The following is a 24,763-nucleotide window of genomic DNA, read 5'->3' on the forward strand; positions in this document are numbered from 1 at the left end:
CCCCACGGTCTGGATGGCAACAGGCCTGCAAACACCAATGATGTGCTCACATTCTGTGTAAATTTCTATACTTACCCCTACCAGCAGAAGTGCGCTGGCCACTTTGAAGGACCTGGGATTTTCCTCCCCTGCTCACTGAATGCTCTTGAGCTAATGTTCGCCAGGGAGGCAGTGCTGGAAGGATATAGATAGAGAAAGAAAGCTCTTAAAACAAAGATTTGCAGAGGTCACTCCATCTCCCCAAAACAGTGCAGCCTTCTTGACCCAGCCAGACTCCTCCTCAGGGGGAGGGCTCCTGATCTCTGGAAGCCAGGGCAGGCAACAGCCTAGAAATGGCCAGTGACTTGGAGGTGAATCTGCTGCCAGTTATGAGAGATTCAAGATGACACTTCCAATGCGCAGCAGTTACTCTCAGAGACTGGATGTTGAGATGATCAGTCGTGCCCAGAGCTCCTCAGCTAGATGGACTAAAGCTCTCAGCACTTCCCCAGGAAAAGGAGTTAGAGAGAAATAAAATTGATCTTTAAAATCCTTCCTTCTGGAACATAAACCATGAACACTATTGAGGACCGGGGCTTGATTTTCTAGACATCCAAGGCCCCTCCTCTCCAAAGCACAGTCCAAGCCGATATTCAATGCACACTGAGGGCTCTTCATGGACACTCACGCTAACCTCAGACTAGGGCCTCTGTTTCTGGAAAAATCCTCCTGCTTTGAAAGAGACTTCAACTTCAGCCAGCTCTTGAATTCCTTTCCATTCCCCACATTGTCTCTCTGAGTTCTCTGCTGCGATTTTGTTGTGAGTCAGAATGTTCTGTGGTGCATTGTACAGCAGCCGGTCCCTGAGCTCACACGGCTAAGAGCCACCCCCACAACCATCACTTGCATGGTATTTGCCTTACCAATTATTAGTACAATGGGCCAATTCCCATCCTGTGCTGCTCTTGGGGAAAAAATGCAGGCTAGGGATCTGGCCTAGTTTGGAAATGGAACAGCAAAAGCTGCCAATTAGCATGAGCTTCTTTTTGGACCCCCTCAAGGAGTTAATCTCTGAGGAGAATTTACTAATGGCATGATCCTATGCCCTTGAGGAATTCCTTACATACCTCAAATCTCTTGGGGTTGGGATGAGTGTTAAAGGTCACAGCAGTAGCTGTGTCCAGTGTCTGAATACCTTATGATCATGTCAGCTTCTTCCTGAATAGTTCTACAATTGAGAAATTCAACCACCACCTATGGCAGTGCATTCTATTGACTTGAAAAGTCTTACCCTTAGTTTAGTCAAATGTACCTCCTGGTAGCTTTCCAGCTTTGGTCTTAGCTAGCGAGTGAGCCTAGCCAATCAGTCAGTCTCCATTTCCCAGGAAATAGTCAACAACTCAAGGAAACAGTTTTTAGGCCAAAAATAAAATTTGAAAATCAATGAGATGAACCCAGCAGTAGCAGTAACCACAATAGATTGGATCTTTCTGCATGACCCAGAAGGCAAAGTTAGGTTACAATTTCAGCAGTCTGTAGAAAGTTCAAAAGCAGTCTCCAAAAAAATCCAGTTGTCAGCATATTAGAAAGCATGGAATTCCAGTTGCAGACACTCAAAATTGGTCCAGATTTTGCAGGTACTAGGAAGGACTGGTCTTGTGTCCACCAGCCTCAGCTTTGCCACAGAACCATCTCCTCTTGTTATAAAGAAAGCTTCCAGCCTCTCTGCTTCAGGCTGACTCAGCCCTACTCAAGGAGACCTGATCCTGCCAACTCTTGGAAATCTTGAACATTCTTGGAAGGGATGTTGACTGAAAAACACAGAAGGATTCTAGGACAATCCACCAGCATATGGGAAGAGCAATGAGAAATATGGGGAAAATCCTCCCTTCCTTATGAGGGAGATGGCAAATCAAGACAGCAGGTTCAGGAGAACAGATGAGAGGGGGCCAAGTTGCCATAGCAACAAGCCCAACAACTCTAAAAGATGGGATCTTTATTTTTCTTTTCACTTGTCACTCTTTTCAGTACTGTCACTCTCTTTCCCTGCTTCTGGCAGGAGACAAGTTGTGACTTTTTCACTCCCACCGACAAGCTGCCTGGTTTGGGGGAGTGCAGCTGCTTCAGGATGGGAAGAAAATGGGGTCCTCAAGAGGAGAGCTCAGAAGACTTGCTTCGCCTTTCCCAGGTCATGGCTTGGAAGCTTGTAGCTTGACTATAAAACACTGCAGTCCATATACAGGTCCACCTGGAACCACTCTGGTCCTCAAGTTAAAGGGATTTTGCACCTGTGACCAGATAGCCTGTTCTATTTCCACTGAGTGCATCAGGAAGATTTGATAACTGGCAACTGAACAGAAGAACTGAAGCCCCTTAGCAAGAACTAAATCTCATGTTATCAAAAGCTCAATGGCACACATAAAAGAACCACAAAACCTTCTCTAAATGTAACTCAACTATCTAAACTAAGACCACACCAATACTAGCCCTTCACCCCAAACCATTTAAAATGATGCCAGATTTAGAAAGTTAGATTTGGTCTGACTTTGGTGATGATGTGGCCAAGTCACTCATGGATTCCAGGAGTCTTTCCTGACCCTGGCTACGATAGAATCGTGTCAGCATAAATAAGGATCAGTGACAACCTACGTCCTGCAGTGGGTGAAATTTCCATACCGTCTAGCTGTGTTCTTTGTATGGAGTGTGTTGCACACATACATGTGTACACACTCACACAGGCACATGCATGCGTGCACACAACCATCACCCTAAGGCAAAGACTTCTTCAGAAGTAAGGGATGCTCTTCCGCACTAGGTATCACTGGACTCTACTTTTCCAGCAGTTATATAGAATAGACTTCTTTAGTCCACTTTCATATGAAGATCAGACCCACTTCCTTCTCTGATATACCAGTTAAGAAGTGAAGATTCCATCTTCTACAGCAAGACAAGCAGATGCCTTCCTAGGGAATTTTGAAGACAGTAACAGAAAAAGATGCCCACCACTCCATTATCCTTGAAAGCTATCCACAACCAAGGTGACCTTGGGAAAAACTATAAAGAAGAGAGTAGCTTTGGTGACCAAAGAGGAGAGGTGTGCAGCTACTGAAAGGCTGCAGACACTGGAAAGGACTGGTCTCATGTCCAGTGGCCTCTGCTTCACCACAGAACGTTTTGGAATCAGCATTCTCTGGCCTTCTGGTCTACCACATTCCCCACCCACTCTATGTAAGCATTACTATCAACCACTCTTTGTTATACCTGAGCTGATGATACATTAAGAGGCTACCCTTGTTTTAATAGACTTCCATAGAAACTCCAAGTCTCCAAGGACTCTAAATTACTCTCCAGAAGAATTACATATCTCCTCACAAACAAACTTTGAAGCATTTTGAATGATGTGGGAATTTACTTATCCAGACAACACTTGAATCAAGTTCTAAACTCATTTTATACATTTCTGTCAGACCACTATCCCAGAACAGGAGATATTTTGTCCCTCTGAATCCTTTGAATAATCATTTCCTCTGTTTACAAGCCAAGGAATGCCTTGCCAAGTATAACCTATATTCAAGAGCCATCTGACTTAGCAATACAGGAAGCCACTAAGGGCATGTGCCTCAGGTAATCCTTCAGCCCTGCTGCTACTGGGGTGAAAGATCTGCTGCTATTTGCCAGCTGTGTTCTCTAGGCTCATCCTGCTCAATCCTGTACAATGCACCAAGCAGAACAAACAAAAAGGCCACTGACTTTGTAAATAAATTCCTTTCTATGTACCTAAATTCTAAAAGACAGATACCTAAGAAGTTCTAAAGTCATACTGCCTATCACTGTGCAGCTCACCTACATATCCACCTTGAAAGCAACACACAGAATATAAAAGCTACACATCCCATCTAGTGCCTTCTACCAGCCAACAATGACGGATATCTGTGCCGTGTTAGATGTGCATTTTGATTTCATTTAATGAGACTTTTTTTGTGCCAGAACAAACAATAAATCTCAACCAAAGGTGTTGAGGATAACATGATATCTGGAAATTCATATTCTTCTAAGACTTAAACACTACCTTTGCCTGTGTCAAGGCTTTGGCTTAGCAGGGCCTCCCTCTTTGTGAACCATGTCCACAGTCTGGTTTGGTTGTTGTCCCTTCTTGGGAAGATGTTATCTCCTTTGAATCCCACTGGACACAGTAGAATTCAGGGACGATCGAGCATTCCAATAGCCTTCCTCAGGCTCTGTAGGGTCCATTCTGTGCCTTCCTATGTCCCAGACTTCTAGGAAGTAAGCAATTTGCTCTGTGACTCTGTTGCTTCAAAGGTGCTATAAGATCTTTTACATAGGCAGCAGAGATTTCTAAATTCAGCCACCCAGATTTGTATCTGCCTACAGTATTTAGCAGCAACCTCCTTCAACATAAAAAAATGACACTAATTAAGCATAATTATTAGGACTTAATTGAACTACTTTTCTCTCACTCTTCACCCCCCATTTTTCCCCTAAAATGAGATCCAGAGCATTAAGTTAAAGGTGCCCATCACTTGCTCTTTATTATATGTATAATGGCTGTCATTAAATTGAAACCAAATGCACATTCAGAGGAAAGTGCCTCTTAAATGCCAACCCTCAGAAAAACACGTGGAAACACAAACAGTGCATGAGGCTCTTGTGTGGCTGAGCAATGGCAGGACTGAGGGTCAGGCTCTGAATCGGAAAGGAAGGGATCCAGTTTTCTGAAAGAATGTGTAAGCTCAAGTGTTCAGATTTTGATAGAAGCTGTCCTGAGCTTCTCACAGCATCTCTCACCCTAGCAAAGGCATTGAAGAGAAAAGAGATGGAATTGTAAACTCAAAACAACCAAGAATGCTTAAAAACTTATTGCATACACATGTACATTTCCCCCAGGGAATGTTTAACACTCAGGCAATAAGTACAAAGCTTTTTCAACTATTTTGAATGCTAAAGAGGGTGAGGGGTTGAGTATATGTCTATAAACGTGCTGTTTCTCAGATGGTTTTAGCCTCTTAACTCACTTCATTTTCCCCCTCCCCTCATTTCCTTCCTCTTCCTAGGACAAGACAAGTGCTCTGAGCCTCAGCAATGTGGCGGGCGTGTTCTACATCCTGATTGGAGGACTTGGCCTAGCTATGCTGGTTGCCTTAATCGAGTTCTGCTACAAATCCCGTAGTGAATCCAAGCGGATGAAGGTGGCATCGTCTTCCCAGGCCTTTTTTCTAACCTGTTCTTTGATACGACTGGGTTTCCTGAGAATCTCTTTGCTAGAAAGGGTGGGCAGTGATTGAAGTCAGGACAGGGCAAAGAATCAAAAGCTACTAGAAAGAAAATTATAGGAACTGAGGTGGATATGAGAAAAGAAGGAAGCTGGGGTGCATTGGGCAAACACAGGACTCAAGGTAACATTTGCAACCGATGAGATTGGTGAGAATAAAGGTTAAGGGTTAAGTGAACAATCAAGTCAGCAGAGCAAGAATGATTGCTACCAATACTGACCTTGGGGTAGATTGGTGATGCACACCTATATCCCAGCATATGGGGAGGCAGAGACACAATTGCAAATTCAAGACCAGCCTGGACAACTTAACTCAGCAAAACCCAGACAATGGGGAAAAAAAATACTGGGAAAATAGCTCAGTTGTGAAGGCCCTGGGTTCAGTCCTTACTGCCACAAAACAAAGTTAAGCAAACAAAATGACTGATCTTTCTGAAGTGTGTCCAAAGGAGTCTAGCTCCCCAAATAGGAAATGTGCATTTCCTCACTCCTCTGTGCTGATCGCACCATGATCAGTGTATGGGTGTTTTCTTAACCTCCAAATTTTTAGTTAGACATTGGCAAAGGGGAGCATGCACAGCAACTGGTAAACAGATTAGGTAAGTGGCTCAAAACCACACCAAGAATCACTGTCAGCAAGTGAAGGAGGGAAGAACTATGGGGGATTTAAGGGCTGTTGACAAAAATTTAAAAACTGTCCTAGTTGGGGAAGAAAGATCAGTTTTATGGCGTTCCAAGCATACAACAAAATTAATGACTGCAAGTAATAGGCAATAGATATTAACATAATATGCAAAAACCCCTCCTCCTGTAGAGCTACCCATAGATGGCATGGACTGTAAGTAGCAAGCTCCCAACACTGGAGATGTAGAAGTACAGTTTCAATAATTATGGAGAAGGATACAGATTGAAACATCCAAAGGGAATTTAGATTAAATAACCTTCCAATCCTGTCAGTCATTTAGCCTCAGCAAAAGCAATGTATTTATGGAAGGGCACAAATGAACACCGTGAGCAAGGTATTATAAGAAGCAGAGAAGAATGAGGGGGTCATCTGTGATCTTGGACATCCTTGGGGTTTTTTTTTTTTTACCATGAAAAGACTGTTTTATTCCATGAACATATTCTCAAGAGAACACTAGCTTTACAAAGGCTTTACTGTTAAGAAATCAACATGTGCACAAAAGGTAAAACTCACTGAAAAATTGATTTCTTTAGGACAATTCACATGTTCAAAACTTCACAATGATTTAAGAATGTGCAAGTACCAATGTCTTTCATATTGTAATAACCCATATTCGGGCTTCACTATTCCACATGAAGAAACTTGCCTCCTGCAGAAGCAAATCCTGCTTTCAGAAAAACAAACAGTAGCCTGAAAAAGAACAGTCCTTACAAGAAAGCCTTCAACTTTGCCCTTGGTGGCTGCTCGCCAACAAAACATAACACTTCAGGTTTTGTACAGAAGACAAACAGAGCCAGGTCACGTTTCCTTCTCATTGCTACCCTTTAAAATAAAAATAGTACTAGGTTTTAAAACTACTTCATGTGGTGTGTCAGTATTGAATAATATCACATCATATGAATAACCCTGTAACGAGATTCAATATCTAAACTTCATAGTTTACTAGCCTCAAAAGTAATACACTACAAGTCAGCTGCATAACAGTGGTGCACTTGCTCTTATGAACATTAATCCAATTGTTATTTAGCTTTAGTATAACTTGTATGATTCAAATAACACTGGGAAAAATTATTAAAACAGCCACATAGGACCTGCCAGATAGCTCGGTGGACTAAAGCGTCTGCTTAGGCAGGAGCAGGGACTAGGATTTGATCCCTGGCATGCTGTGCAGGCCCTGCCCCTGTACACTGAGATGGCAACTGAGAATGGGTGTGGTGGCACACACCTGTAATCCCAGAGTTTGGGAAGCTGAAAACAGGAGGATCACTAATAGTCCGATCTATGTAGTGAGACCCTGTAGACTCTGTACTAAAATATATTTAAAAACTAAAAAATAGCCACAGAGCTTCTAAAATATTGCTTATAATCCAATAATACACAAACTATTTCATGATCTTTTTCTCCCCTCAATACAGTAAAGAACCAAATTACAGAAGTTTTAGTGGTACAAATAACCTCCTTCAACCCACATCCCTATTACAACACCGCTAAGAAATTAGTTCAGATACAAGTAATGAACAAAATCACAAATGCGAGTCAAGGGCAACATGAGTGATAGGAGCACTGATGACAATTGTATTTACAAGTATAAACACACAGAAATTCCCACGTTACAAGTAAAAGTACACATAGATCATTACAAAATTTCACTGAATTTTATCCGGTTCAAACAAAAGCATCACTTGGAAAGATACTATATCATAATCAACTTAGTTCATCAAGACCCTAAATTAAAAGACAATGGGGGAGATCCATTAAAATTCTCATAAAACACTAAGTAAAATAGACAGGGATACGTCTTCTTTGAACTTCAACAAAGAATAAATCTCCAAAAACTACTCAGGGTGGGAACCTACGGATAGATAGGAAGCCCCATAGGAACCTATAGAAAGGGAAAACAACAGAAATCAAAAGCACAAGTGGAACTGACACCAAGGAGAGAAGGAAAGTATAGTCACTCGGGGCAAATGCCAAGGATGTCACATTGGTCCTTGGCTTGACTAGAAAAGAAGACTCAATAGCACTTGCTTCCCTAGAATGTTCCCTAAGAATCCTACATTTCAACATACAATGCCTCCGAGTTCAGCTTTCACACTGCAGAATCATAAACATAACCTCTTGTCCGCCCTTCAATGGATGGTACCATGGACCATCCATCCTATCAGACACCCAGGGTCACCCCTGTAGAAATCATCTTTGGGTATCCTCTGCTTGGGAACTCTGTGGTCAGTTCCGGAGCCAAGGAAAAGGGGGTGGAAGAAAAGACCTCATGTCCTGGCCTTCAGATTTCCATGTTGTACACCAGCCTATCCTCCCTTGACCCAGGCATCTCCCTAAATCTTTCTGCACCCCCTCCAGGTTCCAGCTACATGTCGTATGAGTACCCCTGTGTGCCTTTATGCAAACTGATCCCTCCTCTGGTCTCCTGTCTGTAGGACTGACTTAGAAGTTCACTTCCCTAAGATGTAATAACAAGGAATAATTACAGGATAGAAACCAGAAAACCTAACAATTCCTTAGTCCTACATACGACCAACTCTGCTACCTCTGGTCTTATTTTAAAAAGGCAAATCACAACACAGGCATTGGATTCAAACCCCAGTCCCAGTATAGACCTCCAAAGAATATGGACAGACAAAGCAAGGGATTTTAAAACCTAAACAAAGCCTTCTTTGTCTATTCCATCCAAAATATAAGCCTAGAGATTCTCCATGTTACCCTCTAGAGGGACGAAGACTGCATGAGGAACAAAGAAGGAGTCAGACTGAGACCTAGGAGAGCCATAGTCCTTTCTATGTCTGAAAACCTTCCCCATGGACCCCAAGAGGCCCAGAGCTGTCCCAGCCCAAATCACATCCCCCTTGCATCACTCCCCAGTACACAGTGCAGTTCACTGGTGCAGAAACTGGCTCACACAGCTGACGTCAATCCTGTCTGCTCCATTCCTTCATGCTAACATCTTGAAAAACTTTAGGAACTCTCTGATCCTCACTTCTGAAAATAAAATAGGGAGAGCAGTGGAAAATACCTCATAAAATTGTTAATTATTGTGATTAGTTGAAATAGTTGAAATAAAGAGATTGGCCAAATAGCTACACCACCATAGGCTCTAAATAAATAACAATGATAACTAGCATTTGTGATAATAATTAGTATTAGTGGACAGCTGTATCCTCCTTAAAACTTCCCTTTCATTGACCTTACTTACATGGGTTAGATTTTTCTTTTAACTATATAGACTATGACTAGCAGAAGTTGCATCTGAGTTCTTTCCAGTTATTGCACACAACTAGAGTAAATATTAGCACAATTCATGTGGAATTGTTTCTAGAGGAGAAAAACCTCTTAGTGGAAGAGGGAAGGCAAGCAGCCTAACCAAGTACTCCTACCAAACCGTCTAGTTGAGGGAGCACAAGCAAGTTCCTCCATGATAGTCTTGGCCTCATCTTTTGAGGTCATAAAACGTGATGAGACAGGCACCCACCAGGCATGGCATCTCCTGCCTATTCCTTCCTCCGGGTTTATTTGACTCAAAGTAAATATGACCATGCCAGACAGGAGGAACTAGGGTGGAGAAAGACTGGGGTCTTAAAGTGAGGGTAGTGTGAACCTTTTTGCTACTGAAGTCAAAATATTCAAGTTGAGATCAGAATCCCTAGAAGAGGTTGCTCATTATAGCACAGCTGCTTGGAAATATTCTCACCCTTGCCTTTATAACGAAGATGTTAAATTTCTCAGAGAGCGCCAGGGTCTCTTGAAATCATTAATTCAAGACCTTCCACCACATCTTCTATAATTAATGCCATTGATTGGCATGACTTCTGCATAACTCAGTAAAGTTCCTAATAAAATCTTTCTGTCTTCCAACAGAAGAAAAGATACTTTCTTTATTAATCAACCCCGACCTTAATTTTTGAGACTCCTTCAATTCCTCTCTTATCCAAAAGAGATAAGTAGAATGCACTCCACTTGTTTCTCTGGCTTTCTAGCTTTGCAGTCCTCTGTATTATTCTGTGCTTTGCCTCCTCTAAAAGCAATTAACTCTTCTCAGAAGTGCAGCCCCAATTTCACACAGAGGTGTGTATTGATGGTGACAAGGACCTTTGGCAAGAATCTCTCCTCTTGTTTCCCTGATCACAGTATTTGGCCAACTTTTTAGATCTTCCGCACCTAAACTACTTCAGTCCCAGGCTCCCAGATCTCAGTGGTGTTTAAAAAAATCCTTCCCTCTTCATACCAAATGAGGAAAGGAAGAAAGGAATAGCATGCACAAGGGAGAAAGGCAGGAGAATAATGAAAAAAGAAACAACATTTTAGTAACTTTCAATTTAAAGTGCTTTCTGTACACTTTCATTAATCATTTAACATATTTGCAAGCCTAAAGGTGAAGAAATATCAGAGGAGCTATGTAGCTTTTTCTAACAAGGTCACAGGAGCTAGGACCTGAAACCACTGGAGTGAGACAGCCAATGTGGCCATCACAAAGCCCAGAAGCCAAGCCACTTTGCCTAAATTTCTTTCTTGCTCCAACCACACGGCAAGTGATCATTTTTGACCCCTGGCTATGTATCATTCAAGTCCTAGCCCCACTGCTAGTCACAAAGATGAATAAAATGCACCCCTATCCTTAGATTTTCTTTGAGATGGCTTATGAGATGAACTGCACACACATAGTCTCTTGCTGCGCATTCTTGAGTTGTGCTGTGGATGCATGGACAAGCAGAGCACGCAAGTGTCACGGGGTGGTTCAGAAGGACACCCCACAGGATATACTAAGCACCACTGAGTGCTCTGCACTGGACATGCAGGAGCACCAAACACAGCTTCGCTTCTGAGTGAGCAACAGTTTGATGGGGAAACAGAAAATAAGCAGGTATCTACCCATTCAGTGCATATCATGGAGGAAAATCCCCAGTGCTACCCATTAAAAAGCAGAGCCCTGTATGGGTGTCAAGATGGGGGCAGCACAGCCATTTGGCTTCCCTAGGAAGGCAATGGTTAGCTGACTAGAAGCTTGAGAGGAATCAGCCTGGGGGCATAGTTGCTAGCAGAGGGTGTGCAAGGGCTAGAGGCCCAGACACTCCAACTCTTGCTGAGAAGTAGGAAGCAAGCCAGGGAGACTAGGACCAGATAGACTGGGGAAGACAGGTGGCATTTGAGAGCTGGGGCACACACAGGGGCTTGGGGTAAGCCCCAGCCCTGGAGTGTACTTTCAGTTGTCATTTAGTACCAAAAATACACAACCGAGGACACATTATGAATTTAGTGCTTCCTCAGATAGCCTGCATTTACCCACTGCAAGAAAAAAAAAATCTTTATTTTTATCTGAAATTAAGGATACCCAGGGTCTTCCTCATTAACCAGCTTTCTCATAAAGGGAAATAACCCTCAGCCTTTCCCACTCCCAAGAGAGCCACTGACCTTTCAAAATTATATGTGGCCATACTAGCGTAAGGAGTGTTTAAGCAGAAGTACTTGAAAGCCTGCACATTTTCCCAGAGTTAATGAGCAGCTGAGAGAATTGACAGCACAGAGGTAACATCCCCCATGGCAAGCGGTCACCCTCCTTCTTTGCCTGGGTGCCTGGATGAGGCCATTACTGAGGTTTGCATTTTATTAGGGTGTCCCACTACATGTAGAGACCAGGAAGCTTTCTTAGCAAAGCAAAAGAATGAGAAGTTAAGATGTTATCAGTGTTAGAGAAATGAGTCTCTGAAGAGCCAATTTGAGGGACTTTGAAGTTGGGCTTTTCACGAACCCTTTTTTATCAGTTTCAAAACAGTAATGATACAGATGAACTCTAAGATTGGCTGGCATGCCAAGAAGGGACAGAGAGAAACTTATTTCTCACAAGAAAGGGTAGGAATTATATCAGCAAGTGAAAGCTCATCTTAGGGGATAAGAAGGACCTCATTTAGAAGCTCATCTACTTTGTCAATAGGTCAGGTGACTGCTACCTTAAAGAAGTCAATTATGTTCGTCAGTCAATTTCTCGGTGAAGTGAATGGGAGAAGCAATGGGGGCAGATGAGAGACAACCTCTCCTGCACTTCCAAACCTCCTGAGAGGCTTTCGAAACCTCAGCTACCCAGGCCACACACCGTAGCTATTAAGTCAGCATGGGAAGCAGTAGGAGTCACAAAATTTGAATGCCTCTTTTCCTGAGATTCAATAATCATATTAGAAGGGAAAACAGGACCCACCTATGACAGGAGGATGAAGTCCTTAACTTCTGAGAAGCTTCCTGCTTCCTTGAGAATCAGTTCTAGTGACATAACTGCTGCAGTATTTAGTTACACACCCAGCTAAGACTTCACTAAGCACCCAAGGTGACTGTGCCATAATGCCACCCTTCCACCCTAGAAAGTAAACCCACGATATTCCAACAGTTTCAATGAAATACTATCAGAGTGGGCAGGGGGGACCTTTGAGTGGTGAAGTCCAAGCTGGTATTTGCAACTTTAAATTTTTACTTAAAGAAAATTTGAAAAGAAAAAGCATGGGTAGATACTCTAAGCCAAATTATAGAAAGATCCATATTTTCTCACCCATGCAAATAAAATGTTATTTTCTTTTCAACTATTTTTTGGGTGAGAATAAGTAACGACTAATGCTTCATGTTTTCATTCACATTTCCCTCGTGTAGCATCACACTGGTATTTATTTGGCCTTTGACTTAAAAGAATACCATCCAAGTCACACTTCCTCTTCAGTGGAGCACTGCCAAGGGAAAATGTAAATAAATCAAGTCTCAAGGTTTGAGGAGGCAGAGCCAGTGTGGGCAGAGTAACGTATGGGGTAAATCTGTCTGAATCATGGATTTTAAAAAGGAAAGAACATTTTCAAACATTGTCAGAGTTTCTAGCAATGAAAATATAGCAGGGCAGTTGAAACTGCCCTGCTATACCTTCATCCAGCCTCGGAAGCATGACTGGCTTCTCTGGGTCACAAGAATCATGGGAATTTGCAAAGGAGAACATGCCCCAGACATTTGACATATTCTGTTAGGTTCCTGACTTTTCCTAGACAAATTCAAAAATATATTAAGTATCTAACTGTGTTAGTCACCTTGGGGATGGCCAAGGATGGCGAAGGCTTGGGCCTTGCCAGACCATTGGCTCTCAAAGAAGACCGAAGGCAGGTAGCTAACACAGCACCCCTCCAAGAGAGCATAACACATGCGCACACTAATAAAAGAGGTATCTGTGCAGTAGGCCGGTAGAGTCTAGGCAGATTGCAAGACAGAGGCAGGAACAGAATACCCCCTGAAGAACAGGTACGACTTGTTTTAGAGAAGAAAACTTCTCAACTTGTAGAAACTTCTCCTCTTGAAGAACAGGTATGACTTCTTTTAGAGAAGAAAACTCATCTTGTAGAAACTTCTTCTCCTTGAAGTTGGGCTTTTCACGAACCCTTTTTTATCAGTTTCAAAACAGTAATGATACAGATGAACTCTAAGATTGGCTGGCATGCCAAGAAGGGACAGAGAGAAACTTATTTCTCACAAGAAAGGGTAGGAATTATATCAGCAAGTGAAAGCTTATCTTAGGGGATAAGAAGGACCTCATTTAGAAGCTCATCTACTTTGTCAATAGGTCAGGTGACTGCTACCTTAAAGAAGTCAATTATGTTCGTCAGTCAATTTCTCGGTGAAGTTCGTTCTTCTCCTCTATGTTAACGCATATCAAGAAGCCAAGCCCTGTCACAAAAAAAGAAATGATTGTCTCTCAATGAGGAGTGAGAGTTAGACACAAAGATTGGATTTCATGTCGTAAAGTTTCTTTCTCCAAAGGAACTCTGAACAGAACCCTTCCTCTTGTCTAATAGGGTATGATTCTAGACCTACTTGGTGGTCTTGAATATGCCACAGAACTCACTTGATTCTGTGGTGATCCTTGGAATACTCTTCAAATGTAGGAATTCAGACGTTCTAGAACCCACAAGGTCGTGGCACTGATGTGACGAGCCTTGCCAAAGGCGTAAGTACCATGGCATGCTGGAAGGTGGCACGCCCAGACGAAGATCTTACAAATGCAGTTTCCTGCCCTTTATCACCTGCCCCTTTCTATTACCTGTCACATATTGTCCTCAGACTCGTCTTCCCACTTGTTGAGGCAAGTCCTCATGCCCTTAGCACATTCTATCAGACAGGATGGCATTTCCCTAAGGAAAATGTAATAGGGACTTTTTTAGCCCAACAATGACATATTCTTAGTTTCTTTTAACATTTCAAAGCCATTTTCACTGCCTGCTTAAAAAAAAATAGTCTGAAGATACCCAGATAATCAAGATATCCAGATAGCAATAATGGATAAATTGAAGTGTAACTCAGGACTTCAACTATAACTCACGTTTCCTCAACTCTGCTCCCAGGAGCTTTTCTCACTTGCTTGTACTGCTGTATTTACCATCACCAATAATAGCAAAGAAACATAGAATAAAAGAACAAGGAAGGACCTTAGTGATACCCAGTGCACATATCTAAAACTTTAAACCCAATGCCCAGAGAGGGGCCCAGAACTGTCCAACACTGGCCTCAAGATTTCTGCACCATCATAGGAAATCAGTATTAGCATTCTAGAATAGGAAAGGAGTTGAATGGAGGGAAAAGTAGGTTATATTTTAAATCCAGCCTTGACCCATCCCCCTTTGTCATTCATTGCCAAGGACCCGGGGAAGAACCCCCTGTCCTCCTGAAAAGGGTTTCTGTTTGATCCCACAGCAATCCATCAACGAAGCCATACGGACATCGACCCTCCCCCGAAACAGCGGAGCAGGAGCCAGTGGCAGCGGCAGCGGAGAGAACGGCCGGGTGGTCAGCCATGACTTCCCTAAGTCGATGCAATCCATTCCGTGCATGAGCCACAGTTCAGGGATGCCCTTGGGAGCCACAGGATTATAACTGGAGCAGACAGAAAACCCGTGGGGAGCAGGCTCGGGCTCCCCCAGCCCCATCCCAAACCCTTCAGTGCCAAAAACAACAAAATGAAATGCCACCACCACCAACCACCACAACCACAAGGAGGAAGAGTCAACAGATTTCCCTGAAGAATTAAAAAACAACAACAACAACAAAACACTTCCCTGTCCCTTTTCTTTTTTTGATGTTCTTTCACCCTTTTACGTTTGCTGACAATGTACTACAACAACAGGAACGTAACCCCGTCTAATGAAGCCTGGGTCTGAAAACGGAGTCCCTAAACACCAATGAAGAAACTGGTTTTTTTTTTCTTTTAATTCAGTCTTTAGTGTGTCTTAGTGTGTGCAGTTTTTTTCTCACTACTATACATGGTTTGCAGGTTCTGTTAAGCTCCTTCCTGCTCCTGCCTTCTCCTTCCCAACCCCAGCCCGTTCCTCTTCAGTGTTCAGATTGAAGACTGAAGATTTGAACCACCTTCTTCTTTGCAAACAAGAAAAGGAGAATGGCAGCCTTGAAAACTAATTTGCCCTGGGGCTGTCCACGTTCCCCTCCACTCCTCGGTCACAAGCCTTGGATGGAGACAGATGCTGTTGGAGAATCGGGCTGCTTTGCCCAGTTGGTACACTGAATAAGCATTGATTCAGTCAAGAACCCATTTCAGAAGCAACTCAGAACAGGAGTGGTGGAGAAAGCAAGGGCAGAGATGTAGTCAGAGAAGGATTCTTGCAGTTATTGCTGCTCAGAAAAAGCTTCCGTTGATGTGCAAGAGCTATCCTGTAGGCCAGAGAGTATATGGTATATCTCTTCACAGTCGACTTCAACCCTGAAAAGTATGTTCTGCTATGTTCATACTCAAAGGCACTATGGCCACTAAAAGTCAGTGGCCTGCTGAAGCAAAGAGACTTGGGAAGAGCTGACTGCCAGGAAGAGATTGCTCATAATTTTTGATTCTCTTTTACCTGACAGTGACCAGGAACCCCCTTGTGAAGTAGACTCTCGTCCTCTGTGGAGCCTCTGATGAGGGGAAATGCTATGCAAGTGAATTGTGAAGAAAAGGTGGTGGAAGCAGAAGCCCCAGCAAAGCCTAAAAGCAATACAGCTCTCCGTGAGGTGCCCTGGCCCACACTGGAGAGACCAAATATGAAGTTTTGGGTTATGCTGATGCAGAGAACTGGGGTTTTAGGTTAATGCAAAGTATTGTTTTAGGATATGGCCAGATAACGTTCTGTCATCTTTGGGAACAAAGATGCCCCAAGACTGACTTATTTGAAAAGGGATAGGGAAATAGACTAAATTGATAATAACACTGGGAGACCTGGAGATCCCTTACCACAACCTCTAACCCAGGGAGGCTGTTCTTCCTCTGGCTAAGATAGAATGAGGACCTTGCCTTTTGGTGATCAGAATCAAGACACTTATGACTGCAACTACAAAGCTGAAGTAGAGCAAGACTGGAGAAATGACCAGGTTCATGGAGAAAAGCCCAGGCTGAAACTTTGATTGGAAGTGGGAGTACCAGCACATAGCTTTGTCAGAGACCCCAACTCTCATTCTCGGTGCAATTGGCTTCTGGTTCCCCAGCAACCACTCTCCTAGGTGCATGATTTAGTGTGTGCCATGTGTCATTAGCTTTTATTCATAACCATAGTCTGGCTTGTTCCCTGACCGCCTCTACCCAATCTTCTGTGCTAGAGATCATCATTAGTGAGTGGCAAGCAAAATGTGTTGGAGTCTACCTAGAGGTAGGTGCAGTACGGCTGCCTTCATCTATGGATACTTTCAGTGGATTCCCACCCTCCCTATGTCGCTCCTTCTCTCCTTTCATCAGCCATAGCAAAGAACCATTTCAGAACCAACTGTCCACCCTTACAACCAAAACGTTCAGTTTCTTACATGCTGATGTGGACGTGGTACATGAAGCAGCATCCCCAAGGTGGATTATCACTTTTCGTTCCCGCTGACTCATGTCTCCCCAACCCTCTTCCTTCACACCAGAACTTTCTCAGCCCTTAGCCTACTGGTGTAGAATCTGACAAGACCCACCATTAAGGCATCCACATTTTGGAAGAGTTGGGAATAGCTTCAACCATCAATATGCTTCAAAGAGCTTTTGACTTTGGCCTGGTGAGATGAGCTCTGATCCTTAGCCTACCAGAAACATGACCTGAAAGAGAGAGACTCCGTCTGTGCTAGAAACAAGGGTCTATGCTGTTTGGGGGTCCAGGACTCTGGCAGAAGATGCTTTTCAACAGTGGATGGGTGAAGGGGAAACAAAAGCAAGAAAAAAAGTTAACTTGTATTATGTATTTTTACTACACTTTTCTTAAAAATAGAGCAATGGGAAAACTCTGAAAGAGATTGACATTTTTCTCAACAGGAATCCATACTTAACAGTTCTGGCTTTCATTAAATTTTGCTCTTTGGTACCTGGGCCTTTTATTTAACCTCTATATTTGTTTTAACTCCCTTGGCAGAAGTGTGAAAGGATTCTTGCTTGATCAAACACTAAATATTTTTTTGGTTCCTGTTTTTATTTCAAGTAGCTAGGGTTTTTTTTCTTTTGGTATTTGCATAAAATGAAAGTATCACCGAGAATTAAATCACTGTGGATCCATTATCTACTTTTCATTTTGGTTCATTCCATTTTTGTGCCATTTCTGAAGCCAGGACTCTAGAGATTGCTATTTTCTTATTGCTGAGTTTAAGATTTACTGTAAATGGTGACCACTGTCCAACTCTCATATAGCCCTCAAGTCATCCTGAGTGGACTAGAACACTATGAATTATTCATCTAGATGGGATTTTTTAGAAGACAAAGTGTAGTATTTGGCATTCACGGCCCACAGTCAGTCTCATAAAGAGCTGGATTTGACATGTGGCTGTCACAGTATCTCTAGGAAACTTCATGGTTCACAGGAAATGTCTCTCAGACATTTCCAAACTGGCATCTAGGTATACTGGTGATCTGCGCAGTCACAGCAAGAGCTGAATCAAAACCGTGCTTATAAAAGCACAGTCTTGGCCCTCAGATCCTAAGACCCTCATTGTTGCCTGAAACCTTTTCTTTCCCTACAGTTGGATGAGTTTACTATAAAAGATTTTGAGGTCTTTTACCACTTAGATACTTAAAGAGCAACAGCCATTATTTCCCCACAAGAAACTTCACATGTATTTTTGGCCCACTTTCTTATCCCTGGGACACAAAACGTGATACACGACTTATGGGAGTCTTCACTTGGTCAGATGCTGCTGATCCACATCAGCATGTGAAATGGCACATACCCATAGAGTAGAGCCTTCCAGATGAGGCATCTGAGATTTAAAGGAAATACCCACATTGCTCACAGTTGCCGGACAGAGCCATGCTCTGAACTAGGTCTGCCTGCGTCCACACCCTGACTATCTGTCAGCCCAGGGGGCTGAGCATGTGACACTTCACTGACTTGGAAGCAGAAATATCATGGCAAGCAGAGCAAAGCTGCTCAGGTGAAGTCAGGGAGAGAGATGGGCAGGGGCCATACAAGTGGCATCCAAGGTCAGGCCCCCGTGACAACCCAGACACACGCAGGAGTGTACATTTCTAATTTACAAACCATCTCTTCACCCAATAAAGTTGAAAAATTAGGATAAATGATCACATATATTAACAAGGATCAAGAATCAAAATAAAGGAAATTCTAAGAGTGGAAACTACTGTAGGAGAAAAGGGAGGAAATAGCAAACGTATGTGAAGGTCTAGTCACTGCGTCCACCTGCCTGGCAGCAGCTTGGTATCCAAGGTAAACAAGTACTTCTGCTAACCTCGAGGGAGAGAAAATGCTCCTGGTTGCCTTACCAGCAGACAATTTGGACAGGGATCATAATGTCTAAAATAACACGGCCGCCCCTCTTCTGAACACTGACTACGTGACACACATCTCATTCTTTCCATGTTATGGCACATACCTGTAGAGTAGAGCCTTTCAGATGAGGCATCTGAGATTTAAAGGAAATACCCACATTGCTCACAGTTGCCAGACAGAGCCATGCTCTGAACTAGGTCTGCCTGCGTCCACACCCTAACTACCTGTCAACCAGGTTATGGTGGGCAATAGCCACGTAAGTACTTGTCCTCCCACCTGTAGGTCCAAAGTGGCTGAAAATGAAAAGGTCAGAGCTACACCTTTGACTCCTTCAGGAAAACCCATCTGTCTTAATCCAAACAAAGCTATTTAAAAAAAAAAAAAAAAAAAAAAAAAAAACACTTTTAAAGGAGAGATCAGCCAGCAGGTTAAAGAAGTAATGAAAACCGGATCCCATGACGAATGTATTCAACTGGTAGAGTCCTCAGCTCCATCCATCAAGGGGAAAAAGCAGAATGATTTCCATGTGGGAAAGTCCAAGATCAATTCTGTGAGCTACAGGGCAAGGGACTTAGGTTCAACTGAGGGCCCAAGGAGCCCCTTATTAGAATTCAGTTACTCCTAGAGTTAGAACAAGTCCTTGTCAAAGAGATGCTGAAGTTGTGAATGCTGAAATAAATAATTTGCGACTTCCCACCCCTTCCAGAGTCCTAGAATCCACAAGACCATTAGCTTGACATCTTCTGTGTGCCAAGCAGAAAGGAATAGAGGCTGAAGAATTCAAGTTCATCCAGGGATTTTTCCTGAATCCTTCCTCCATCTATTCTTCTGGTTAGTCAGCACTACCCTGATAGACACTCAGAAGAGATCAGCAAGACCCTGCAGAAGAGGGCTTCACTATCTTTCATGGAGATAATATCAGAATAAGGAGCCAGTAAGATAGCTCAGTGGTCTAAAGCGCCTTCTTAGGCAAGCTTTGGCAGGCTCAGGGGACCACGATTTGATCCCCAGTGCCACATGCTGTGCCAGCAATAATAATGATAATAATGTCAGAGTAAGATCATCTTAAATAATAGGTAAGATGATGAGTTTATATGTACCAAATACATATGGGCTCTCTAGGAAAGAATTTCCACGAAGGAAAGGGGTCTATCCATGGCCCGTTTTACAGAGAAGTATAGATTTTGAAGGAGCTTCTTCCTGAAAGACACATGATGGGCAGAGAAACTACTGTGGAAACAACCAGGGTTGCTATTCCTGCTCTTCCTCTCGGCTCTGCCTTTCAAGACAGATAACAAAAGCAAATGTATTGCCCCACACCTCATTTTACTCATCAAAGGGGTGGAATATCCCATTTCCAGATCACAAGTGATTCTCATCCCATGTGTTAAAATCACCCAGGGAAATTCTAAAACATCACCAGTGTCCAAGAGCATCTCTAGGTTTAGCTGGTCGGAAATGACATATAAGCAATAATCATAATATTACTCTTACGCTTTGAGTTCTTTTGTTCTGAATTCCCATCTCACTATAATGTGTGGCCAGTAAAATTGCCCTTGTTAAAACTGAGTTATTAAAGCACTCATGAAAACTTTGAAAATTACGAAGTGCTATAGGAGAAACATTTGTTCATGCCCGGACAAACACAAAACAGATTTCAGGATAGCAGTCCACTTTTTGGTATGCCTTTTCCCTTCCCTTTCCTCTGTGCATATCTCACATTATAAGGCTATCCATGGAGCAAGGGAACTTGGTTTCTACTTCTTTTTAGTATTACTTATTTATAATAAATACACGTTTGCAGTATGCAGTAATTACCTTCCTTGTGGGCCTTGGTGTATGTGCATAACACATCTTAGGTCAGGGTCAAAGAATGGCAGCTGGCCAGTACTAGACCTCTGAAGAGCATCTCCTGAGGCCTGTGCTGACTTCCCAATAAGTAAGAATCCAGGGTGGACAGGGAAGCCCAGGATACCAAACAGCCACGGCCTTTGCTGTGAGTGAGCTGAGGGATAGACTGCTTTCCGAGCTGTACTAAACCCTGAGTTCCATTCCCAGCACCAAAAACAAATGAAACTTCCCTAGTACAAAAGAAGAAAATGGCATTGATTCATCCGATACAAGCCACAGTCTCTAACTTAATCTCTAAATGCTCCTACACCCTTTAGGCATGTTTGTAATAGCATATGTAACATTGTGCTAGGGAAAAGGAGAGACACCAGGCATTGGAGGCAAGATAGTCATCAGAGAGGTGTCTTCTCAAGAGAAAGGAAAAAAACAACTCTGTCAAATGAGTCACACTTTGACACAGTCAGTTATTTTCCAAGCTGGAAAACTACTTGGCTGTTTCCATTATAGACACCAAATCCATTTGCACCACTTGAATTTTCAATGCAATTCATGGGAAGGCACTGCCCATCCACTGCAGCTGGTGGTGACAGCTCTAACTACTCCTCAGTTCTACGTTTGCCACTTTTACAGCATGCCAAGGAACAGGAACCCACATTTGCTTGATGCTGACTGCATAAGAGGTAGGGTGCTAGGGCTTCAGATGCATCGCATCTAGTCCTCAGAGCAACCCCACAGGGTAAGAATTGCAACCATGTAAGGGTGAGATGTGACCCTCACAAGAGGAAATGCAGGTTCAGGGTTCATGTGGCCAGTGAATAGCTTAGACTAAGTTTTAATTCATTCGCCTTTCCACTTGGAGCGTCACCATGCAAAATACCCAAAAGCACCAGAATGAGAGTTAAAAGACATTAAATGTAGTTTCCTGCATTTCTACCAATTGCTGTGCAGCCTTAGGCAACTCACTTCACCACTCTAGGCATGGGTGTCCTCATTTGTGAAACAGGGGAGTGAGGATACGCGAAGCAATTTCTGAGGTCCTCTTAACTGTAGCCTTGTGTCACTGGCTGTCAACCAGAGACACTGTAATACCAATGGGGCATTAGGAGGGCCAGCAAAATAGTTCAGCAGACTAGGCACCTGCTTTGGCAAGTGCAGGGACCAGGGTTCGATCCCCGGTTCCGCACACGGCGCTGGCCCCACCCCCATGGCACACTGAGCCAGCAACCAAGTCCAGGCATGATGGTACATGCCTGTAAACCCAGCCCTGGGGAGGCTGAAACAGGAAGATAACTATGAGTCCAGCCTGCATAGTGAGACCTTGTACCAAATACACAAATTAAAAAAAAAAAAAAAAGAAGAAGAAGGCATTTGGTAATATATTTTTGCAATAAGGGAAATAGGTGCTACTGGAAGTTAGTGGACAGAGACCAGGGGTGCCCCAACCATCTTCCAGTACACAAAGAAGCCCCCTCAACAAAGAATGACCCTATCCAAGATGTCAGTAGTGCCAAGTTGAGAAATTGTCTTACATACGTAGAGCATCCTGATGGCGTGTTGGGTGTGAATGATAACAAGGCTGAATAGAACAGGGACATGAAGCCTCCATCAGCTGAGCTGTCAGAGAAAATGAGCAGCTGCATGAGTTAGCCAAGCAAGGAGCTGAGTTTAAGGAAGTGAGCTGAGGTGCGAAGAGCTGGCTCCAGAGCATCCACTAGACAGCCTAGAGAAGACAAGGCTTGGAGCTTAACCAGGCAATCAGTCAGAGCTAACAACAAAAGTTAGGAAACAGAAGGAGGTTCCTCCTGCAGATGCAATTTGTTCTCTACCCAGTCTCCTTGCCTTGCTATTGGCAGGCAATTCTGCACCCAAAACCAGTTCATAGGCCTCCTGGTGACCCCACCTCACCACAGAGACTAGATCAGCTTCATTTTTACCCCAGAATAAAATAAGCTTAGTCTCCTAATGCACACATACATCCATGTCTTTGGGTAGATGTCATAAAGAATGAATGACAAATAAATGATGTTCCTGTCTCTCAGAGAGCTGACAGGAAATAAGATGGAAAACACCTTTAAATGGGACATAAGTTCAAAAGCAGTTAAAGCAAGCTGGGAAAAATGGCCAAATGTCTCGGTCATCTTCCACCTACCTACTGTCTCTGTGTATCCATAAGAGGGGCTCTAACCACGTGACAGTCTGTGACTGTCCCCTTGATTACTGCTTGTCAGCTGCTCCAGCTTCCAGGCCATCCCTCAAGCATGCCACAGCTGCTCCCACTTCAGCCCCTTCACTTCTCATCTCAGCTTGAGACCTTGTCACCCTCATCTCCGTCAGGCTGGGTGCTCACCATTCATAGCTCAACTCAAAATATTATCTAGCTGAAACAGCGCTCCCTCTCTACTCTATCTAAAGTGGCTCTGAAATCACTCACCCTCACAGTACTCATTGCCATCTAAAAATGCCTTGTTTACTTTCTTGTTAAGCATCTCCCCTTTCTACAACACCCATCCACAAGACCAGGGACCTTGTCTGAATGCACCATGATGCCAAGATATAGTAATCCTCAATTAACAGTATTGTTACATACCTTGATGAATGAAGTAGGTGGAGTTGAAACACCAGTGGTGTCCAAAGGAGTCTGAGATCACTTCTGCTGGGGAAATGGGAAAGGAAGCAACAATGTGTGTTTTATCTTGAGAGTTTCATAGTCAGTCATTGCAGAGGCTGAGACATACAAACAAACTTCAAAAGAAGGAGAAATAAAATAATCCAGACATGAAGGTAGAAAGTGCAGGGTTTCCTTGGGAAAGAGCAAGTACCCAGTGTATCTGGTACCACAATGACCAAAGAGAGACAAGAAAGAGAGCAGGCTGGGCATGGAGAGCTGATACTGAATATTCACAGTATAGGGACCAGATGAAGGCTTGAAAGCTGAGGAAGAAATCCATTCATGTGTAAGTTAGTGCATCTAGAAAAAAGTATCTAATTTATTTTAGTAATCTGTCATGTGCTAGGCACTACACAAGACATTTATCCCACACTTTTTGCTTAATCCTTATGGCAACAACTCCATGAATCAGAATTAATGCCCTGGTTTTACACATGAGCAACCCGAGGTTCAAGCATGAAAGGAGAACTAGCCACCTACATCCCACATATGTCCTACACTACAGTACAGAAATTCCCATAATTCCCTGATCACAGGATGTCATCTGTAGACATGATAACTTCTAGTAAAGCACCCCAGAAGGACGCTTCCAAAAAGGATAAGATGGTACTTGCTTGAACTTGCAAAGACACCACCAGATAAGAAGCTAGTCGTTTCCAAGTATTGCCAAAGGAACTGTAATAAAAGGATTCTGAGCTCAGAATTCATGAAAGGATGCCCCAATGATGGATTCATAAGTCAAATCATGAGTATACCATGAGAAAGAGCATCTTTCTTGCAATGTATTCACTATGCTTGCTATGTTGGAATTTTCTCTTCAATTCCTGGAAGCTATCTGTCTCATAAGAAATGTTGATAATAACATAGGGACCAGGTGGAGATGGCAGGTGTCCCTTGCATGTATTTAAGGAGTCTGCAAATATGTGATTGGAGGACCCCCACAGTAAGGCTGAGTTGCCATCCAAGAAATCAATACACAAACTGCATAACTACTCAGCTAGTGGAATTATGTGGTGGGATATTCATAGCTATGTGCATTATCATTCAGATTGTTGAACACACCCACGGGCACAAAACACCAGTGATTTTACACATCTTGTCTGATCTCCTTGTCGCAAGTTGTTGAGAAAAACCAGTAGCGTTTTTGCTCAATACATGCTTTAAATAAATGAATAAGGCTCATAAGAGTTGGAAAGGATCTGGGAAATTATTTAATCATCATTTTATCAAATTATATCTTCCAAGTGAAGTTGAGGCCCTTGAGCATAAGTGACTAGACCACATAAGCTTCTGGTTACAGCCACACTTGCAAAAAAAGGTAGCCCTTCGGCATTGTACATGAGGCAAAGAGTTCTTGCATTCAGACAATTCTGAAGTGCAAAGTGTGGCTCTTCATCTTTCTATATTGCATTAGTCTTGTATATCTGGATTGACTGACCATGACAGGGGGAAGAGATTTTACGCAGAGGCAGCTGAAAACTAAAACCAAGTCTTTTTTAAATGCATTTGGTACATATTCTCATTACGCA

At 43.0% G+C, this 24,763-nt stretch overlaps 1 protein-coding gene across 5 annotated transcripts in view; it reads left to right on the top strand.

Moving 5' to 3' along the window:
* Positions 1-15,243, top strand: part of Gria1 (glutamate ionotropic receptor AMPA type subunit 1) — a 322,606-nt gene extending 307,363 nt beyond the window's left edge. For 2 of the 5 annotated variants that reach the window (XM_004629374.1, XM_004629376.1), the window contains exons 15-16: positions 5,052-5,186; positions 14,655-15,243. In XM_004629374.1, the coding sequence (XP_004629431.1) occupies positions 5,052-5,186; positions 14,655-14,855 (336 nt within the window). In that variant the 3' untranslated portion in view covers positions 14,856-15,243. The remainder of the gene's footprint in view (positions 1-5,051; positions 5,187-14,654) is intronic. The other 3 variants (XM_004629373.1, XM_004629377.2, XM_004629375.1) reach the window with 3 other exon arrangements.
* The last annotated feature ends 9,520 nt before the right edge of the window (positions 15,244-24,763 follow it).

This window comes from Octodon degus, unplaced genomic scaffold, assembly GCF_000260255.1.
Source record: "Octodon degus isolate 3935 unplaced genomic scaffold, OctDeg1.0 scaffold00029, whole genome shotgun sequence".
In the NCBI taxonomy this organism is placed as follows: domain Eukaryota; kingdom Metazoa; phylum Chordata; class Mammalia; order Rodentia; family Octodontidae; genus Octodon; species Octodon degus.